The 18,868-nt window shown below is 41.8% G+C and overlaps 1 protein-coding gene across 18 annotated transcripts in view; it reads left to right on the plus strand.

The window, feature by feature from the left end:
• Celf2 (CUGBP Elav-like family member 2) overlaps positions 1-18,868 on the plus strand; it is a 539,378-nt gene that overhangs the window by 477,527 nt on the left and 42,983 nt on the right. For all 18 annotated transcript variants that reach the window (XM_059263523.1, XM_059263531.1, XM_059263534.1 and 15 more), the window contains 2 exons: positions 895-958; positions 16,685-16,819. In XM_059263523.1, the coding sequence (XP_059119506.1) occupies positions 895-958; positions 16,685-16,819 (199 nt within the window). The remainder of the gene's footprint in view (positions 1-894; positions 959-16,684; positions 16,820-18,868) is intronic.

The following is an 18,868-nucleotide window of genomic DNA, read 5'->3' on the forward strand; positions in this document are numbered from 1 at the left end:
TTTTTTCTGCTGGTAAAGACCATCTTAAGAAGGTCTGACCACAGTGTGGCTATGACTATGGCTGTGAATAGCTATCCTTAGGTCTGCAGTCATCGTTATGATTCTTACGTTGTTCCAAGTCAGTAAATACATGTGCTTCTGATGAAAGATAAAGAAAACTGACTCTGAATATAGATGGGGAAGGAGCATACAAGGCCCTACCTCCAGCTGAGGAGCTGTTAGCAGTCAATGGTTGTTGGTGAAGGAAAGCCATTTTTCTGTCAGTGTATAGCCCCTGGGAGGTTGCCTGTGCTCCATGGAGGTCCCACATTCATTAACCATGGGCATATGGGTGGCTAAGTAGACTCAGTGGGATTAAAAAAAAATGAAATGAAGTCTGGAGGGGGATACATGGAAGGGATTAACGGGAGTTAGAGGAGAAAAGTGGTGATCAAAGTATATTGTGCACATGTATGAAGTTCTCAAAGAATAAATATTTTTAAATGTTATTTAATAAAGAAAAAAGGAAAAAACTGACTGGAAAGGAAAGTAGAAAGGAGGAGGAAATGGACCTTGATTGACAGAGATGAGTTATGGTAACTACTAGACTACAGAGAGTTATAATTAGTCATGCTTTGTTGGTGTCAAAAGATTTAGCACCTGGCTGTTAAAAGAGTAAATTGATTAATTGTTTTAAGGCAGCAGTGTTAGTGAGTTTCCCTAGTGTCTATGTCTCTTAATAGAGATCAGACATTAATATGGATTTACACCTCCAACTCTGGGGGCCTTCAGCCCATCAACGGGGAGTGGCAGCCAACTATACAAGAGTAAAGGAAAATAAAGTTGTACCCAATATAATGAGGAAGTCGCTTTGTCTCCACATTGTTCTGACTGAGCTCTTGTGTTCGTTTTCAGCTTCTACAGCAGGCCACCTCCTCCAGCAACCTGGGTGCGTTCAGTGGCATTCAGCAAATGGCTGGTAAGTCATGAAGCACGCCATTCCTTTGACCGTGCTATTTTCTGAATTTTTGGTTGTTTCAAAGGATAAAGGAAAGAACCAAAGGAAAGGGGTAGAGAGTACTTAGCAATAAACTAGCTTTGTGTCTTGGATATTAAAATTGGAATGAGCTGCGCGGAAGTGCCCTTCTTCCCTTTGCACTTCATGCTCACACTTCACCTTGCAGAACTATTTGAGGGGCTGCAAATTTTGGCAGAATATATTTTTTAGTTATTTATGGGATTTTTAGTTGTTGTTGTTGTTAATAGGTTGATGATTAGTAGGTTTCCAGTGATATTTTTATATCTAAGGGCAGCTGAAATGATTAACATCTCTAAAATTTTTAATAACTGGTGATCAATAAGAATGTTCTGACCCCCATAACAAAAGCCAAGATTACCAGCCTACATTTGATACAGTTTGTAGTCCCTTGATAATGGCAGACAATTAACACAGTGCCTTTTTTTACTTTAGTACTCAGTTAACAGAATTGTGTATCAGAAGCTTTTATGTAAAGGTATAATCTTTGTTCTCAGAAAAATCAAAGTGTGACTGTATTTGAAAAGCAGCTTATTGAAGGATTCCTTTTCATAATGAGCTGTGCCAGTAGCTGCTGCAGGAGTGATTAGTGAAAGGTCAGTCCTGCTGTGCCACCTTCCATGCTGACACCCTACCCTAGCTCAGGGCAGGGAAGGGAGTATGTGCAGGAAATCAGAATGCAGGTGCCATTAACCTGCCAGGAGGAGCAGTAGAAAGCCTTTCTCTGTTTGATTCCAAAATGGGGGGAGGCAAAGAAGTGATAGGGGCATATTAGAATGAAGCAGTTTTCTTTAATTAGAGACATCCCTAATTAAGCTAAATGAAATCCACATGTGTAAAATAAAAGCCAGGTTGGTTTGTCACTATAGAAACTCCTCTTTTCCACTTAATTTTTTCCAAATACATACCTTTAGTTGGTTTTTATATTGTTGTTGTTGTTTTGGTTTTATTATTGTTGTTTTACATTCTGAAGGGTTTCTCCCATGTGTATTTTGGAAATAACAGCCTAGTCGTCTGTTGTGGTCCACAGGGTAAGGGCAACTCAGATTGTATAAGTTAGTCAGATCTATTGTTATCACTATAATACAGCTTTTAGATTATTCAAAAAATGTATTTTAAAATGATAGTTAAATGATTACATCATATTTAAGAAAATGTATTAGGAAGCTGGGCTTGGAGCTAAGCATCACATTGAATGGCTAATGTATTTATAATCTGTGAAGGAAACTGGAGAGATGGTAGTAAAATATACAGGGAGTTTCTATTCTTTGAAAGGAAAAGAAAAAAAACCTCTCAGATGCAAGCTGCTGAAATTACATGCTAACATTTGTCACATTTTGGGTAGGTGGGAGATTTGTTTCCCTTCTAGTAGCACAGACCCACCCGTATTCAAAATTAGGAGTTCTCCTCAAAGGAAGCCTCAGGCTCCCCTACTCTCAGAGATGCATTATGCAGAAAGGTCATTTATTCCTGAGGCTGGGCACAGCATTCCTTCCCAGGTGGACAGATTACCCTACCATTTTTCATTAGGATGTGTGTGCCTTTGCCATGTCAGCTACAGGTCAAATTATTAGCATTTACATGTTCTGTGTGCTCCTTTGAAAACCAAGGGTATCTAGAGTCACCCTAAAAGGTGTCATGGAGCAGATGGCTAATTTAAAAACATTCTGTAAATGCCCTGAGGTTTCCAAAATATCCTTTTCTTGAACCTTCACCATGTTAAATCCACCATACTAAGTCTGCACAGACTGTAAAATCAAATCCTGAACAGTCCATTATGTACCAACATCTTGGCTATTTAAAGTATTAAAATATATGTATCACACCGCTTTTTTTGTAGCTTTAGAAAAAATACTCACTTATGAGAATAATCAAGTTTCATCTTTCTAAGTATTTAAAGCTTTATGGTTTGGAGTATTTTATTTTTTCAATAAAGTAATGAAATGTCTTGTCCCCAAAATAGCACTTAGCTTTGCTGGGACTTAATTTTTTTACTTGTCATTTATCTGCCACAGCATCATGGGGTGATCATGGTGGATGGGTGACATCAATTGCTTGCTGTTTTAGTTCCTTTTCTGTTGTTGTGAAGATATACCATGACTGAGGCAACCTTAAAGGAAAGCATTTAACTGGGTACTTGCTTACAGTTTCAGAGATTTAGTCCATGATCATCATGGCAGGATGCATGGCGTGGCACTGGAGAGATAGCTAGCAACTTACATCTGGTCCATAAGCACAGTGCAGATGCAAGTGGATCTGGCATGGGCTTTTGAAAATTCAAAGACCATCCCCAGTGACACACCTTCTCATCCTTCCTAAACAGTCCACCGACTGGGAACCAAACATTCAAATATATGAGACTATAGGAGCCATTCTCATTCCAAACACCACACTTGCTAACTCCTTCAACTTTCCTAAAGTTGTTCCTCCCTCACAGAGTGTACCTGAATACCTCAAATTGGTCAGTGCTCCAAGCCACACTGAACTCCTGGAGAGCAAGGCCTGCCCCAGTGGCTTATGGATGCAGCCAGTCCTCCTGTAATGATGCTAGAGACTATTTCTGAACAGATTAGTGAAAATAAATTTGTAAATTGACAGACGTAAATGTGTATTTTGGATGCATTCCCAATAGAGCTCAAGTTAAATGCCCAGTTTTTTAATTACAAAACTTAACTTTAGCCTTACATATAAACTGAAAATCACCATAAAAAACCATTGTTACCACCTTCACAAATGCAATACTGAGAGTTTGGAGATAGTTTGTTTAATATAAAACATGTTACAGAGCACATTATACATGACAAATGTACTAGAAGCCACAGCATAATAAGGTGGAAGGAACCCAAGAAGTTATTTAATCCCAGTCCCACTTGGTGTTCAAATGTTTATTGAATGGTTAATAGTCTGACATAGTAAAAGTGAGGATATACACAACTCATACCACCAAAGAGTGTGAAACATTTTGGAAACCAATACTATGTGGCTATGAACACAGATTTAAAAATGGTTCATTTATTGTGAGTCCAGCTCCCCCACCTGCTCCCACCTTTCAAAGGGTTCTTGGGTAGAGAAGAGAGGAATGAGGAAATATTAGGTAGAAAGAAAGAGACAATAAGAAAGACAGACACAGGATAGATTCAGGAGGGCCCTGGGTCAATACCCAGCCACCCAGAGCTTTATTCAAAAGGGCTTTTTATAATATGCCAAGGGGAGAGGCAAAAGACCTCCCCTTTACAAGATCAAAACACAGAGTACCAACAAGTGTAGACCCTTCCAAACACCTGGTAGCCATGCCCCTGGCCAAATCATCCCTTTATGCAGCCCTGCTGGGTCTCTGAGTAAGGTCTTACTAGGAAGCCCCTGTGGGCCACCACAGTTCTCCCTTCTTAATAATATAAAGACCTCAAGTGAGGGTTCAGAGCTTACTCTATGAAACTCTGAAGTCACTTTCCACTAAGAGCTTGCAAACAGCTGGAATACTCATAGCAAAACTCCTGCTCTTTATAGCTGTTATACCTCCTAGTAAAGGAGTAGAGGATGATAATGATGGAATGTCCTTTTTGAATGGGTCTAAGATGACTACTGCAGTATTAGCTGCATGAAGCCCTTTTTAAAAATCAATAAAAATTGATGCAACTGCAGCAAATAAATCAATAAACTCATGATGCAACCACATCAAATCTAAAGACTCCCTAGCATCACCATTAACATTAACAGGTTAACATCATAACTCTAGTATGAATATTACTGTACACAATTACAATTCTCACAAATTTACATCCAAAAGCAAATGAGAGTAAATAGAACTATTTACACTTTACAAACTTTAGCAAACATCCAAAAGCAATCTCTTAATAGAACTATACAAAACATAGGTTACATTAACATGTTAATGTTAATCTACTCAAGGGACAAGAAAAAATTTTTTTTTAATTAAAGAGACTGAAGAATATTAACTCCCTCTTTTCTTTATAATTTAAGCTACATCTTGAGCCTGGGTAGAAAAAACAAATTTCTCCATTTCTACACAAAGAGTTCCATTTTTACACAAACAGTTCATGAGTCATCACAGTTAACAAAACATATATGCATCAGTGAAATCAAAATTGTCCTATTTCTGCAGTCTGAAAATTTCAAAAAGTCAGGTCTGATACCAGTCTTAATGTTCCACTGAAAGCTTTCTGATAACAGTCTTAAAGTTCCAAATACAAAGAAAACCAAAACCAAAAACTTTTTTCAGTTCCCTTGAATGCAACAACTCAGTTCAAACAAGAGTCTCTGAAATGTTCACTCTCAGCTACAGAGGCACTTTATGGTAGTCTTCCCCTAGGAACTCTGCCCCAGGATGAAGGTTGTGTCACCATAGCTGAGCTGCTATAGAATCCTCTCGAAAAAGGCCTCCATGCAGCCAGCATAACCCAGAAAACTGTCTCTTAAAGGAGTCATGCAATTGTTCACCAACAGCAAACAGAAGCTGCATGGTTTTGGCTGCTAGCACTGTTCCCACAGTTTTTGGGTTTTTTTTTTTTTGTTTTTTTTTTGTTTTTTTTTTTTTTGTTGTTGTTGTTTTTGTTTTTTTGTTTTTGTTTTTTTGTTTTTTTATAGTCCTGGTCACCTTTCTGGCTTGCAAATCCTAGAGACCCCTGTTTCCTGGGGACCAGGGCTTTCAATCATCTCGCACCACAGGGGCTCAAGGGAAGAAACCCAGCCACAGCCAGTCACAGCTGCTGCACCCCAGCTCTGTTACTTGCTCTGCAGATAGCTTGGTGTCCTCTGTGCACTGCCTTGCTTGTGCACAGAGGCAGCTCCATGGCTCTGGCCACACCCTGCTGCTGGAAGCTTGGGCTGGCCTGAGTTCCAGCATGTATCACCCAAGCATTCTGTCAGCCAGCAGTTTCCCTGGGTCCGCAGCACTACCTCTGCCATAGTTCCACCCTGGGGGGGATGCTGGAACCTTGGTGTCCCCAGAATGCACACATGCACTCAGAGGCACCTGTTCCCTGGCCCTCTTGGTTTGCACCCCACAGGCATCTTTCTCTGGAGGCTTTGTCTCTTGCACAGCCAAGGCGCCCTGTGCACTCCCCTTCCAGCTGCCCACTGGCAGACCTGCTCCTGCCACTGGGGTCCAAAGCCTCTGCTGCACTCTCCAGGCTACAGCTGCTGCCTGCCTGCGTTCACCTCTCCTGCAGTGTCTCTGCCTGGCTCATCAAGGTTGAGCATAGCCTCTAGCCAGGTCAGTCCAGTTCTCCTGAACACTCTGGCTGACTGGGTTCTCACAGCTGCTCCTTCAAGGCTGAAAACTCTCAGACCCTCGCTGCTCACACTGGCTCAGAGCCTGCTGCCTGTGACACTACAAAGTCCCTCAGGTCTCAGCCATCCACACCTGGCTGGGGCAGCTGCTGTTCTTGCTGCTTCTGCTGCTTTCTGAAGCTGCCAGTCTCGGAAGCAGCTTCTCTTTCTTGGACTGCTAAACCCACAGTGGCTGCTTGGTCCCAGACGCTGCTTCTGCATCCCAGGTCCAGCACTGGGGAAAACCTACTCTAAGTTAAACCTTCTATTAAACCTTCACCGTATCCCTATAACTAAAGCCTATCTTTCTCAGACTTCACCAAAAATTTTTTACAACTTTAAGCCTAACTTAGTAAAGAGAGAGAGAAACAGAGAGAGAGAGATACTTGCTACAGCCTAACTTGAACTACTATGCTTTATAGTTACAATTTTACTCCTGAAGACAAAAATATCACCAGCCTCAATTAATTAATTCCGAGCATGCCCACTTAACTCACAGTGTTCCTTCTCTTTATCCTCTGCACCTAAGTTCCATGTTCTGGCACCATATGTGGAAGTCTGCCAGAGTCCAGCACCGACATGTTCCCACCTTTCGAAAGGTTCTTGGGTGGAGGAGAGAGGAGTGAGGAAATATTAGGCAGAAAGAAAGGAAAGGAGGAAGGAAGGGAGGAAGGAAGGAAGGGACGATAAGAAAGAGATACAGGATAGCTTCAGGAGGGCCTGGGTCAATACCCAGCCACCCAGAGCTTTATTCAAAAGGGCTTTTTATAACATGCCAAGGGGAGAGGCAAAAGACTTCCCCTTCACAAGATCAAAACACAGAGTACCAAGTGTAGACCCTTCCAAACACCTGGTAACCACACCCCTGGCCAAATCATCCCTTTATGCAGCCCTGCTGGGTAAAGCAAGCTCAGATTCTCTGACCCTGAGTAAGGTCTTACTAGGAAGCCTCTGTAGACCACCACAATTTATATGAGCAAAACATTTTTCGTTTGAAGAGAGAAAAAAGGCAAAAAAGAAAACATAAAAAAATAAATTTTAGATGACACATTACTAAGTAACTGCATCAGTAAAGTGTGATTGTTAGACCACAGACCCTGTGGCTACCTGCCTTTCTCGGTCAGTCACAGAAATCAGGCCACATAGCCCTGCACCTGTTCTGGGACAGTTAGGCTATGCTACACAGTATCCTTGCAGCCCTGCCCTCTTACTACTGCAAGGTAAGTTTAAAGTGCTATCTAATGTCTTCATCTTGGCACACATGCTAAGCCATACTTCATCATGTGACAGACTTCCCACCACCTCCTGAAAACCTAGAAAAGTCAGAAACTCCTTTTGTTGTTGAGAGCATCCGAAGGCTTTCCTTTAATAACTTCCTCATGCTTCTCCTATCTCTCCATGGCTGTCTCTCCTACTCTACACTTCAAGCTCTCTCCACATGAAGCTACTCCAGGTTTTTTAAAAGAAGGCTCTCTCCCTTCAAGGCCCCATCATGTTGTCTTTGGTATCATCTGTCTCTCCTAAGTGGTCTCATAATGCTCACTCTGAAGGTAATTTCATAGAAGCTCCTTCCGCGAACCAGCTGCATCTGGCCCGTATCTGATTCATGGCATAATGAGCTATGCCTTACACTGCAGCTGTATATCAAGTATATGTTTTCTTCAGAAATCTTAACCATTTTCCTTTGAAACTACAAATTTTTATGATTTATATAAAAAGGAACCTTTACTAAATGTGGAATTTTAAAGCAAAAATGGGTTTAGGATCGAATCTTCATAAGCTAAACCCTTTATGTATTGCTTGAAGGTAATTGACTTTTATTTTCCCTTTTAAAACTTCTAACAAAAGCATAGTCATATTTAGCTCTCCTCTAGTATTCAGTGAATTTTTAAAATTTAAGAAACATGGGATCTACTTCTGGCCTACATACTTCACCTAAGACTGTATCTTAGGTGAAAGAAAAAGGGCCAAATATCCTTTTGATCTTTAACTTCTTCATGGCTACTGTTACCTCAGCAGACTGTCTAATGAGAAAATAAAGGTAACACTTCAACATTCGCGTTTAACTTAGATCCTTGAATGCGGTTCTAAGAGTATGCCAAAAGCAAAAATCACCTCTTTACTACATTGCAAATGGAAAAGCAGAAGTATGAAATAGTTAAAAAGGTTACTTTGAGACCATAGCACCATTGAGTGGAGTGGTGGATTAGGATACAGACCTCTTGAATACCACTATCAATTGGGACTGTGGGCATGCCTTTTAACAAGTGGGCAAGTGAGGCTTAGAAGGAGGGCTAATAAACTTAACCCAAGTCATTGAACTAGTGGGTATGGACCCATATTTCAAAACCAGTCCAGCCTGATCCAAAACCTGAGCTGCCTGTTCCCATCAGGCTTACGAACAGCCACTGTGTCCCAGCTCGGCCAGGTATGTCTGCATGAACGGAAGCTCCAGTGAAGTGCCTGCACAGATGGCCTAATGGGCAAATGACAAATCCAAGTTGGAAACAGAGCCCCACAGCTGCTCAAGAAGTAGCCGCTAGGGCAGACAGTAAACTGTCTCACTTCATTCTGGAAAATGTCCCCAGTTTATTAAGAGTAGGCTATGTATGTAAATGACTTTTTTCGTTCAAGAACAAGAAGTTTGTTTTTTGTTTGTTTGTTTGTTTGTTTGTTTGTTTTAAAACAGGTTCTCCTGTAGCCTAGGCTAGCTAGCCTCAAACTCAATATGTGACCAAGAATGACCTTGAACTCCTGGCTCTTCCCTCTGAAGGGCTAGTATGTAGCACCACAGCCAGTTTCCATGGTGCCGGGTATGAAACCCAGGTTTTGTACATGGTGAGCAAGTGCTCTCCCAAGTACTCTACCCCTCGGATCAGAAAATCGTAGAGAGTGGAACTGCTTCATTTTAAATCTGATGAAGCTGACTGCAGTTCCCTTCTAGAAGTCTGCTCTAAATTTTGAAAGTAATAATACAGTGTAAAGTGAAATATTTGCTTAAAACAACCAAGACTTCTCTCCTTTTGTGAATTTCAAGTCCAGTCTCAGAGAAGACTGTCTGAAAGTGTCTTTCCCAAGTAGAGAAGAGGGTTTGCAGAAACAGTGTCTGGGCAGTCTGAGAAGTCCTGGTTGGAGCAGCTCCCAGAGTGAAGTGTACTCAGAGGCCCACAAAGACCCTGTGTTCTTCCCTGAGTCGCCAGCAGGCCACAGCACAGACACTTCCTGTGAATGTGCTAATAGGCCTTAAGAGAATGTTCTATAACCACCCATCTGTCACTTTTTAACAGACCTGATTGGCAAGCACTTGTAACAACTGACATCTGTTCTCACTTATTGATATGCAGATTTATGGTAATTGCCATGAACAATAAGACACAAAATTACCTAAGGTGAACATTAAATTAAATTTTCATGCCCTTCTCCTTATAATTTTTTTAATCTTAAATTTCAAGTAGGAATATTGTGCATCTGCTTTGTACCTAATTTCTTCATTTTTGAGGAATTTTCTTATTAAATAACGAATGAAAACTTAAATCTCCTTACTCCCGACTTTTTTCTTTTTGCCATCATCATAATAGCTCACTTTTAGATTTCCTAAAACTCAAGTGTTTCCTATGTTTAGTCACCTAGATGATTGCCCTTGGTTTGAGAGGTGCCCAGCTGAGCAGAAGTTAAATGTGGCCATTTTTCTTCTCAGAAAAGGTGTTTGCCAAGCCTGAGCCAGCTTCCAAGAAGGGTGACAGGCGCCTTCCCGTCTGGTGCCCTTTCGTGGTGACAGAGAAAGTATGAGTTGGATGGGAAGAAGGGCCTGCTGTAGGAACTGGAAAGAAGGAAAGACAGGGAGCACTCCCCACCCCAAGAAGAAGTGAGAGGAACCAGAAGCGGGAATTCCGAATGACTGGTAGCAAAGACCAGGCATGATTGCCTTGGAACCCTAGCTGTTGACTTGGGCCTAGGGAGAAGGCAGAGTTAATAGAGGGAAGATGTTGCAATCCCCCAGAGCAACTTTGAATGGGAAGCAGCTTAAGGCAGAAGGCAATTAGTGCTCTGGGGAAGTCTGGGATGGTAGGCAGCAGAGAAACTCTGAGAGCCTGCCCCTTCTTACATGGAGCCTATTACCTTATCTCCAAATAGCTGACCCTAAGGAAGAAGGGGGATAGTAAGTGAGATGTCTAATCTTAAATGAGAACACCCTGGCCAGGTACCTATTTGTGGCAGAAAAAGCCCAAATTTGTCACCAGGGATATGTTGTTTGTCAGTAAAGGGTTGAGGAAACACTATGCCCAGTAAGTTTTCCAAGCTCCTCTGTTCATCATAGGATCAGAACCATTATATAACAAAGCATGAGATGTTGGTAGCATTTAGACCAGGGGCTGCTGCGGGAATGTCCACAGAGAGGGATGGCCACAGAATCAGGCCTGTGTGGGACTGGGGAGAGGGAGAAGGTATTGTGTCCTGGGTCCACCTGCTGAGCATACGCTGTTCAGCTGGTGTAAGGACACAGCCCAGGGGAGATGGGGTCTTCTCCAGCTTCAGGGCTGTCCTGTGGCCTTGCCTAGCTTCCACTCTGTCGTGTCCTGTCTTCAGCTGTGCCTGTGCAAACATGAACACAGACGACTCTGGCTTAGTGCGCTTCTTCCGTTTCATGTGTGTGTGTGTGTGTCTCCATACTGAGTAAGAGGATCTCTTTCTTTTCTATTCTTCCACCCTGTGGCTCTAATTTCTTCTTGATTTCTCCCATCACATAATCATTGCCCCATCTCTGGAAATTTCATTCAGTTTTCTGCCAGGACCTTTGTCTTTTTCAGTTATCTTGGTAAGTCCAAGGTTATATACAACTTTCTGGGGTCTTCCAAAGAAAGAGTTTCACACATAACAAACATACTTTTATCATAAAGTTTAGAGGGTTCATACACTGCCTGAACACTGACAGCTGTGTGAGAGAAAGAATATGTAACAGACTTAGTATTAAGAAGGAGGCCATGCCAGGCAGTGGTGGTACACGCCTTTAATCCCAGCACTGGGGAGGCAGAGTCAGGCAGATCTCTGTGAGTTCGAGGCCAGCCTGGTTGGTCTACAGAGCGAGATCTAGGGCTACAGAGAGAAACTGTGTCTTGAAAACCCTGGGGCGGGGAGTGGGGGGGAGAACACGGAGATCCATCTGTTCACTGAGGCAACTATAGCCAGTTATCTGTTGTGTCTAACATGGATGAACAACAAGATAAGATGGGTGAAAAAGGAGATCAAATTAAGAAATGAAGTAACTGATTCAGAAAGATGATGTAGCACAAGTTGTGAAATGGTTACTGGTCAACTGGGTTTTTTGCTACTGATAAAGCAAGATTACCCTGAATTTCAAGTCCTAGAAGCAGCTGAGATGAGTGTTGTGAAGTGTTAGCTCTCAGGCCTGGCATTACTACCAAGCAGGAGTTGTATTGGTCATAATGGACCCAAATGCCTCACTGCTTTAATTGTCTTAGATTGTTTTGGAAGTTAACAACACCAAAGGTAAACATGGAGAAGAGGTAAGTTCTAGTGCCTCAACCATATTCTCTCTGTACCACTCTTCCCTTCTCTTTCTCCATGTCCCTCCTAAATTCTTCTGAGGTGCAGTTTAGTCAAGTAAATGGGAGCTACAGCATGAGGAGGAAGAGGGCAGGAGAGCCCCAGGTGGGGACCAGGAGGACAGAGGAAACCCATGGAAAGGCTAGATTGGCAGGAGGGAGACAAGTGTGTAAAGAAGAAAGCATGCATGACTGTGCTCACACTTACCTAGGACTGCCCCTGCTACAAGTGAGTAGTGGTGTTTTGACCTCTTCATTCTTCAGTTCCCTCTTCAACAGGAGGAGTGCCTGTACCATGTGATTTCATTATGAACGCTGAGATCCATGTAAAGCAATGAGAAGCATGCTGACAGCTGCTGTGTCTCCGTTCTCCTGGTCTTCACCTGAGATGATATTGCTATTGCTAGTTCAAGTGAAGAGAACTTACTGTGTGAACCCAGCTGTGTCCAAGGTCACATCCTTTGGTCTTTACACATGCTGATTCTCAGAAAATAGATTCTATTTGAATTATACTCTAGTTGGGGATTCCAAGATATAAGCAGTTAGCCAGTTTACTCCCAATGGCTGGAGTTAGAAAACATGAGAGAGCTGGGCAGTGGTGGCACACGCCTTTGATCTCAGCACTCAGGAGACAGAGCCAGGTGGATCTCTGTGAGTTCTAGGCCAGCCTGGTCTACAGAGCAAGATCCAGGACAGGCACCAAAACAACACAGAGAAACCCTGTCTTGAAAAAACCAAAAAAAGAAAAAGAAAAAAAAGAAAAGATGAGAGAGCTGAGTTTATTTACATTCAGGCCATCTCACAGCAGAGCCTGCACACTTCTTCACCAGGCCACACTGCTTCTGATAAATAGTGACTGTTGTTGTCAACATAGAGTCTTGTACATTCCAGGCACTAGGAATAGAAGATAAGGGTAAAGGATGAGATGTTCTTGCCAGGGCTGGATTGAGAAACCAGAAATGTAGGGCCCATGGCTGTAAATAGGGGGCCTAGCCCTCAGAAGTTGGCAGGTAAGCTGTCTTCCCCCTTTTACCCCATGATACTGAGTGCTTCTGCTTTAGAATAGACTAGGATACCATGGCAGGGAAGGGCAGTACTGTGCTGCTCTCTCATCTCTGTCAAATCGAAGCCTTTGGTGATGATGCAGTTGAGGGTGGGCTTCTTTCCCAAAACTAGTGAACTAAAAGGACTTCTCTCAGTCACTAGCTTCTTCCTGCTCGAGTGTCCAGCAGCCTCCTTGGACCCAGTCTGCCTTGTGGTACATTTATTCTCAGTGTCTTGCACAGGGGCTGTCTCATCATGGCTCTTTAGTAAGTACTAATTAGCTATATGGATGAGGGAATGGACTAATAGGTAAATAAAGAGTCTGTCTGACTCTGTCAAACTCTGTCCATTCCATTGTCCTCAAATCACTCAGACGCTAGGGGTTATGAAAGTCTTTCCATTTTACTACTCATCTTGGCTATCTTGGACAATAGCTTATGTTTGCATTGCACTATGGTCTTTGGACTGTGTTAGCCATTCCCCCAGAGTGATATCCTAGAGTCTATCATCCTACCTTGCCTTTCTATTTATCAAAAAGAGGATGGCAGAGACTCTCTCAGGTGGTGATATGTGTGAAGGGGGGAAGAGGAAGGTCACATTGGAAAGGGCACATACCCTCACCCTGAATTCACACAGGGACAAAACAGTAGGAAGAGAGCCTCATTGTTGCTAGCTTGGCTCCAACATACAGACCTGTAGTGTACGTCAGTATGTAAGGTAAAGGCTGTCTGTCTAGCAAGTATACATTTAATTAACTAATGACTGGGGAAAACAGTGAGTATTTGTTACTGGTATATCAGTGGGTAAAATTAAAACCATGATTGGCTGTGTAGACAGTATTCTTTTTTTTTTAGTGATTTATTTATTTGCATTGGTGCATCTGTGTAAGGTTATTGGATCCCCTGGAACTAGATTTACAGACAGTTGTAAACTACCATGTGGGTGCTGGGAATTGAACCCTGGCCTCTGGAAGAGCAGCCAAGCTCTTAACCACTGAGCCATCTCTCCAGCCCCTAGACAGTATTCTTTATAGCAGATTATTAAAATTGTGTGCTATTATTCAGATCATTCATTTTATGTGAGTCTATCTATGACCTATCATACATTCTCTCTCTCTCTCTCTCTCTCTCTCTCTCTCTCTCTCTCTCTCTCTCTCTCTCTCTCTCTCTGTGTGTGTGTGTGTGTGTGTGTGTGTGTGTGTGTGTGTGTGTTGGTAGACTTGAACATGAGAATCTTTGTTCTCAAAAACCTTAGTATTTTGTTATAAAGGAAGGAATTACATATAGTTTCTAGACAGGATACAAGACAAGTAGAGAAGTTTGTAGATAACATAAAGAGTTAACAGAAAATGGATGTGTTAGATGCAAACTGAGTTGTCAGAGGCAGTGAGGCAGTGAGGTATGGCAAAATGCAGTGACCATGGGCTCAGAAGACTATGCTCAAGGCTTTAGACAAGGACTTGATGTCACTAACCCATTGAATATACTCAGTCAGGCCAATTGATACAGAGCCTTCTGACTGGTTCTAATACTGTACTTCCCTCTTAGGGAGAATCCTAGATGTACTGAAAAAGGACCGTCTGACCCGAGTCTATAATTGTCTGTTATTGACTGGTGCCAAATATATGGTAGAGGTTTTAATTTCAGTCCTAAATCCTCGTCTTATATGCCCAGCTGTCTGTTGATGACGCAGAATGGTCATCTGGTTCACATCATTAGAACATTAAAGGGACCGTTAGTAATAAAGGGGGATAGATGACTCTGTGCAGTGGGCCTCACTCTTTGCAAGATCACTCAGTCCAGATGCTCTTATCACACTTGAGTATGAAGTGTGTTCATGTAGCTTCCATGCAGCCTTTATTTGGTCTGAGTGGGTCTCCACTAAAGTCAGGCAGCCCCCATACTTTTCCACTTCCACTTCGTTAAAGTGAAACTGAAAAATTAGCCCAGTGTTTCTTAGTACCCACAGTGCTTCTGATAAATATGCCACTGTTTGGCCATTATCAGAGAGACAAAGAGAGAGCTTTACTCCCAGACACGTTTGATCACTCGATTTCACAAATTCCATATCCTGCTTCTATGCATCGCTGCCAAAGAAGTGGGGGACTGTTTGGATTTTACCACAACCCAGTAAGTCCAATGGTTCCTGAGGGAAGGCGAGATGTGATTTGGGGCATACTGAGAACTCATTTCACAGCAGAACCCTCAGGAGCTTCTTTTCCAATCAGGAGCCCAAGCCAAAGAGCACAGAAGCAGTGCTGTTTCTAGGGCTCAGCGGCCAGGCCTTATTCATGCACTCAGCCAGCCATGCACTCTGCCTGGAAGTCTGCTTAGGATGTTGCTAGAAAAACTTATCTTCCTTCTCCCAGCACACATGGACCATTATCAGGCCACTCTTTTTAAACAAGTCAAATTTGCTGAGGAGATAGTTATTGAGTATCTGGATTTGAGAAGGTAAAATTAAGCTGATTACTTGACTCCAATCTCTTTCTATGTAGAACTCTTCTATATAAGAAGAGAAACATTGTTACTTTTACTTACTGTAAAATACCTCAGGTATTTAGAGAACCTGTTGATTGGGAAATAGCAGTGAGGGAAAAAAATGTTGAAAGTATAAACAGCAAAGGCAACAGGCTGGAACCTAGTCTCAGCCCATCTTATACTCTTGCACATTTTCATTTGCATTTTGTTTCTTAACTTTTACTAATCGGAAATTCATTCTAGTTAAAAATAGGTTGGTTGTAGATTTAGCGTGTGTGTCTGTCTGCCTGTCTGTCTACTCCCACATACATGTGTAGATCAGAGGACAGCTTGCCAGAGTTGGTTCTCTCCTTCCACCATGTAGGTCCTGAGGATGGAGACCTTAGGTCATCAGGCTACACTTAAAAGTGATTTAAGGTACTGCCAATTTTTGTCCATCCTGGAGGCATGATAAGATAAATCTGGAGATATTCACCACTATAATTCATTGAGTATTTAGATCATGCTAGAATAATTTGCATTCATCATATTTATTTGCACAACTCTCTGCATTCAGGTACAATTAGCTTGGCCACCAAGAAATGAAGAGGCTGTAATTTGCCTACATCTACATACCTGGAAAAATGACAAAGCAAAGATTAGAGCCTGTGTCAGTTCAATTTCATAGCAGTGAACTTGAGTTCCTCTGTAATATCTGTGTGTAATATCTGTGTACCTGTCAACTTAGGGAATGCAGAGTGTACCCCGTGCTTGTCCTGCAGCCACCCATGCCCAGATCTCACCACTTTCACAACAGCTAAGGCATAGGTAAAAGTTGCCAGTCCCCATTAGCCTGCCCAGCCAATACAGAATACTCTTTTAACTTCCGTAGTCACCTCTACAACTATGAGAGAAGACAGTCCTAAGTTAGAATAGACAGTGCCCCACTGAGCTGAGTCTGCTCAGAAGTACTAGATATAATGCAGGTCCCCCTTCTCAGCACTCCATCTCTAGAAATGGAAGATGACATCATTAAAACTCAAAGGAGGTGTCTTCTGAGAAACAGATCCCAGTTCCTATTCAAGTGATATAATCACACGCATCCCTGAGGCAACTCTAATGAGCATACTATCACAGGATCAAGTGCAGGAGTTTTTTTGTTTGTTTGTTTGTTTTATTTTTATTTATTTATTTATTTATTTGTGTGTGTGTGTGTGTGTGTGTGTGTGTGTGTGTGTGTGTGTGGTCAATTTCAATTTAGGAACAGGAAAATTTGGGTCTGTGGCTAACATCACCCTCTCTTTTCTCTCTAGGCATGAATGCTTTACAATTACAGAATCTGGCAACACTGGCTGCTGCTGCTGCCGCCGCCCAAACCTCAGCCACCAGCACCAATGCAAACCCTCTCTCTACCACAAGCAGTGCCCTGGGAGCCCTCACAAGTCCCGGTAAGTGGAAGGCCTTACTCTTCCTGCACAGGAGGCAAGACCAGTGTTCATGCAAGTCTTCATGCACCCAGAGGCAAGGGCTGAGGCTGGATGTGCCCAGGATAGAGCCAGGAGAACACAGGGACTCAGATTTATTATAGTTCGGACTTTCTTAAGAAGAAATTGGATGTATGGGTTTTATTTTCCAAGGAAAAATGAGAAAGGTTTTCAATGAAAGAATTTACATGCTCACTTTATTTTCACAGAAGTTTCCATTTGTTCACCTGATGCTTGGGTATCACTGCTATGGCCTTCAGTCTCACAGTCCTGCTTTAGTGTCCTGTTCTCTTAAGGGGGGAAGGGGCCACTGAAGAATTCTGCTGATTCTCAAACTCTGATCTTTCTGTTGAATTTCACACCAACTCTGTCATGTACCTTTGAGTTTAAAATTTACGATGTAGTAAAGGACATTGTGGCATTCATTTATGGTCACATTCTGGACTGTGTAATTGTCTTTTTTCTCCAGAAATTTTGTTGCCTTATTCAAGAGCTAGTGCCATTTTTCTTTTTTATACAAGAAATACCTAGTATAGTTGCTTAGATACCATGATTTGTTTTCTTTATTTTTTTAAAAAGAAAAAAACTATGCTTCATCGGTTTCCTTCTCTGAATTTTTTGGGCCTCAATATATAATCTCCTCTCCTCTGTAACCTATGAGGGAGTCGGCTTGGACAATCTTGCTTATAACTTTGAAAATTCCATGACATTCTATATCACCTGTGCCCAGATGATTAGCTAAATAGTTACAGAACTTTACTGTAATTCTGCAAGGTTTTCTTGTAGAAAAATAGGAAATGAAAGCTGCAGCATTTTATTGACCAGCTTTCTTAAGAATTCCAACTTCAGTCATGCCCCTGAACATGTAAAACTGAAGGGAAAAATAGCCCTTAGATCTTTATAAAATATTGTGTATCTAAAACATTATACCAGTTTAGTTTTAAGAGAAGAAACCCAAACAACATTTATGCAAATCACCTAGATTTAACCCTAATATGCTAAAATCTCCAAACAACAGCCCATAAGTATAGTGACTTAATTCTTTCAAGCATTTTAAAAATGCATCATTACTGTATGTAGGCTTCATTTTATGCAATGAATAGTATTCCTGAAAAATCAATTTTTTTCTTTTTTTTTTTTTTTTTTGGTTCTTCAAGACAGAGTTTCTCTGTGTAGTTTTAGTGCCTGTCCTGGATCTCGCTCTGTAGACCAGGCTGGCCTAGAACTCACAGAGATCCGCCTGGCTCTGCCTCCCAAGTGCTAGGATCAAAGGCATGCGCCACCGCTGCCTGGTGAAAAATCAACTTTTGACAATTTAATTTTTCAAGAAATTAATTTATAGCTTTAAATGATCCATATATTTATCTGAATAAATCCTTTAATGACCCTATATTAACCACTTTTCTTACTCAGACAAAAACAATTCAGGGGGGTGGTATTTTTGCTCACAGTTCAAGGATACAAGTCCATCATGGTTGGGAAGCCACAGCTGCAGGAGCTTGAGGCTGCTGGTCACATTGCATCTACAGTCTGAAGCAAAGGATGAATGCTGGTACTCAGCTCACTTTCACCTTTTTATTAGTCCTCCCTCCAGATCATAGGATGGTGCAGCCCACAGTCAGGGTAGGTCTCTTCTCTCTAGCTAAACATCTCTGGGATATCCTCACAGATGCATCAGAAGGTTTGTCTCCTTGGTGGTTCTAGACCTTGTGAGCTGACAGTATCAGTCATCACAAAAACCTTTAACATTATCGGTTTCTCCCATATGAAAACAGCATTGATTTTCTTGAAATATATTAAATGTGAAAATATACTTCAATAAATAAGTTATTTCACAATGTTAGGTACTGCCTTTGTGGTAGGAATATGGCAAGTGAACCAGAAATACATAATACCTAGGAGTCTGTAAGTCTTTCAGGAGAACTCAGAAAAAACTTTAATACATAAATGTTTGTTTGGATGAGATAAGGCTGTTGATATTGTTAAAAACAGAGTAAAGTATACAGTGAAGGA

This window comes from Peromyscus eremicus, chromosome 5 (assembly GCF_949786415.1).
Source record: "Peromyscus eremicus chromosome 5, PerEre_H2_v1, whole genome shotgun sequence".
Lineage (NCBI taxonomy): Eukaryota > Metazoa > Chordata > Mammalia > Rodentia > Cricetidae > Peromyscus > Peromyscus eremicus.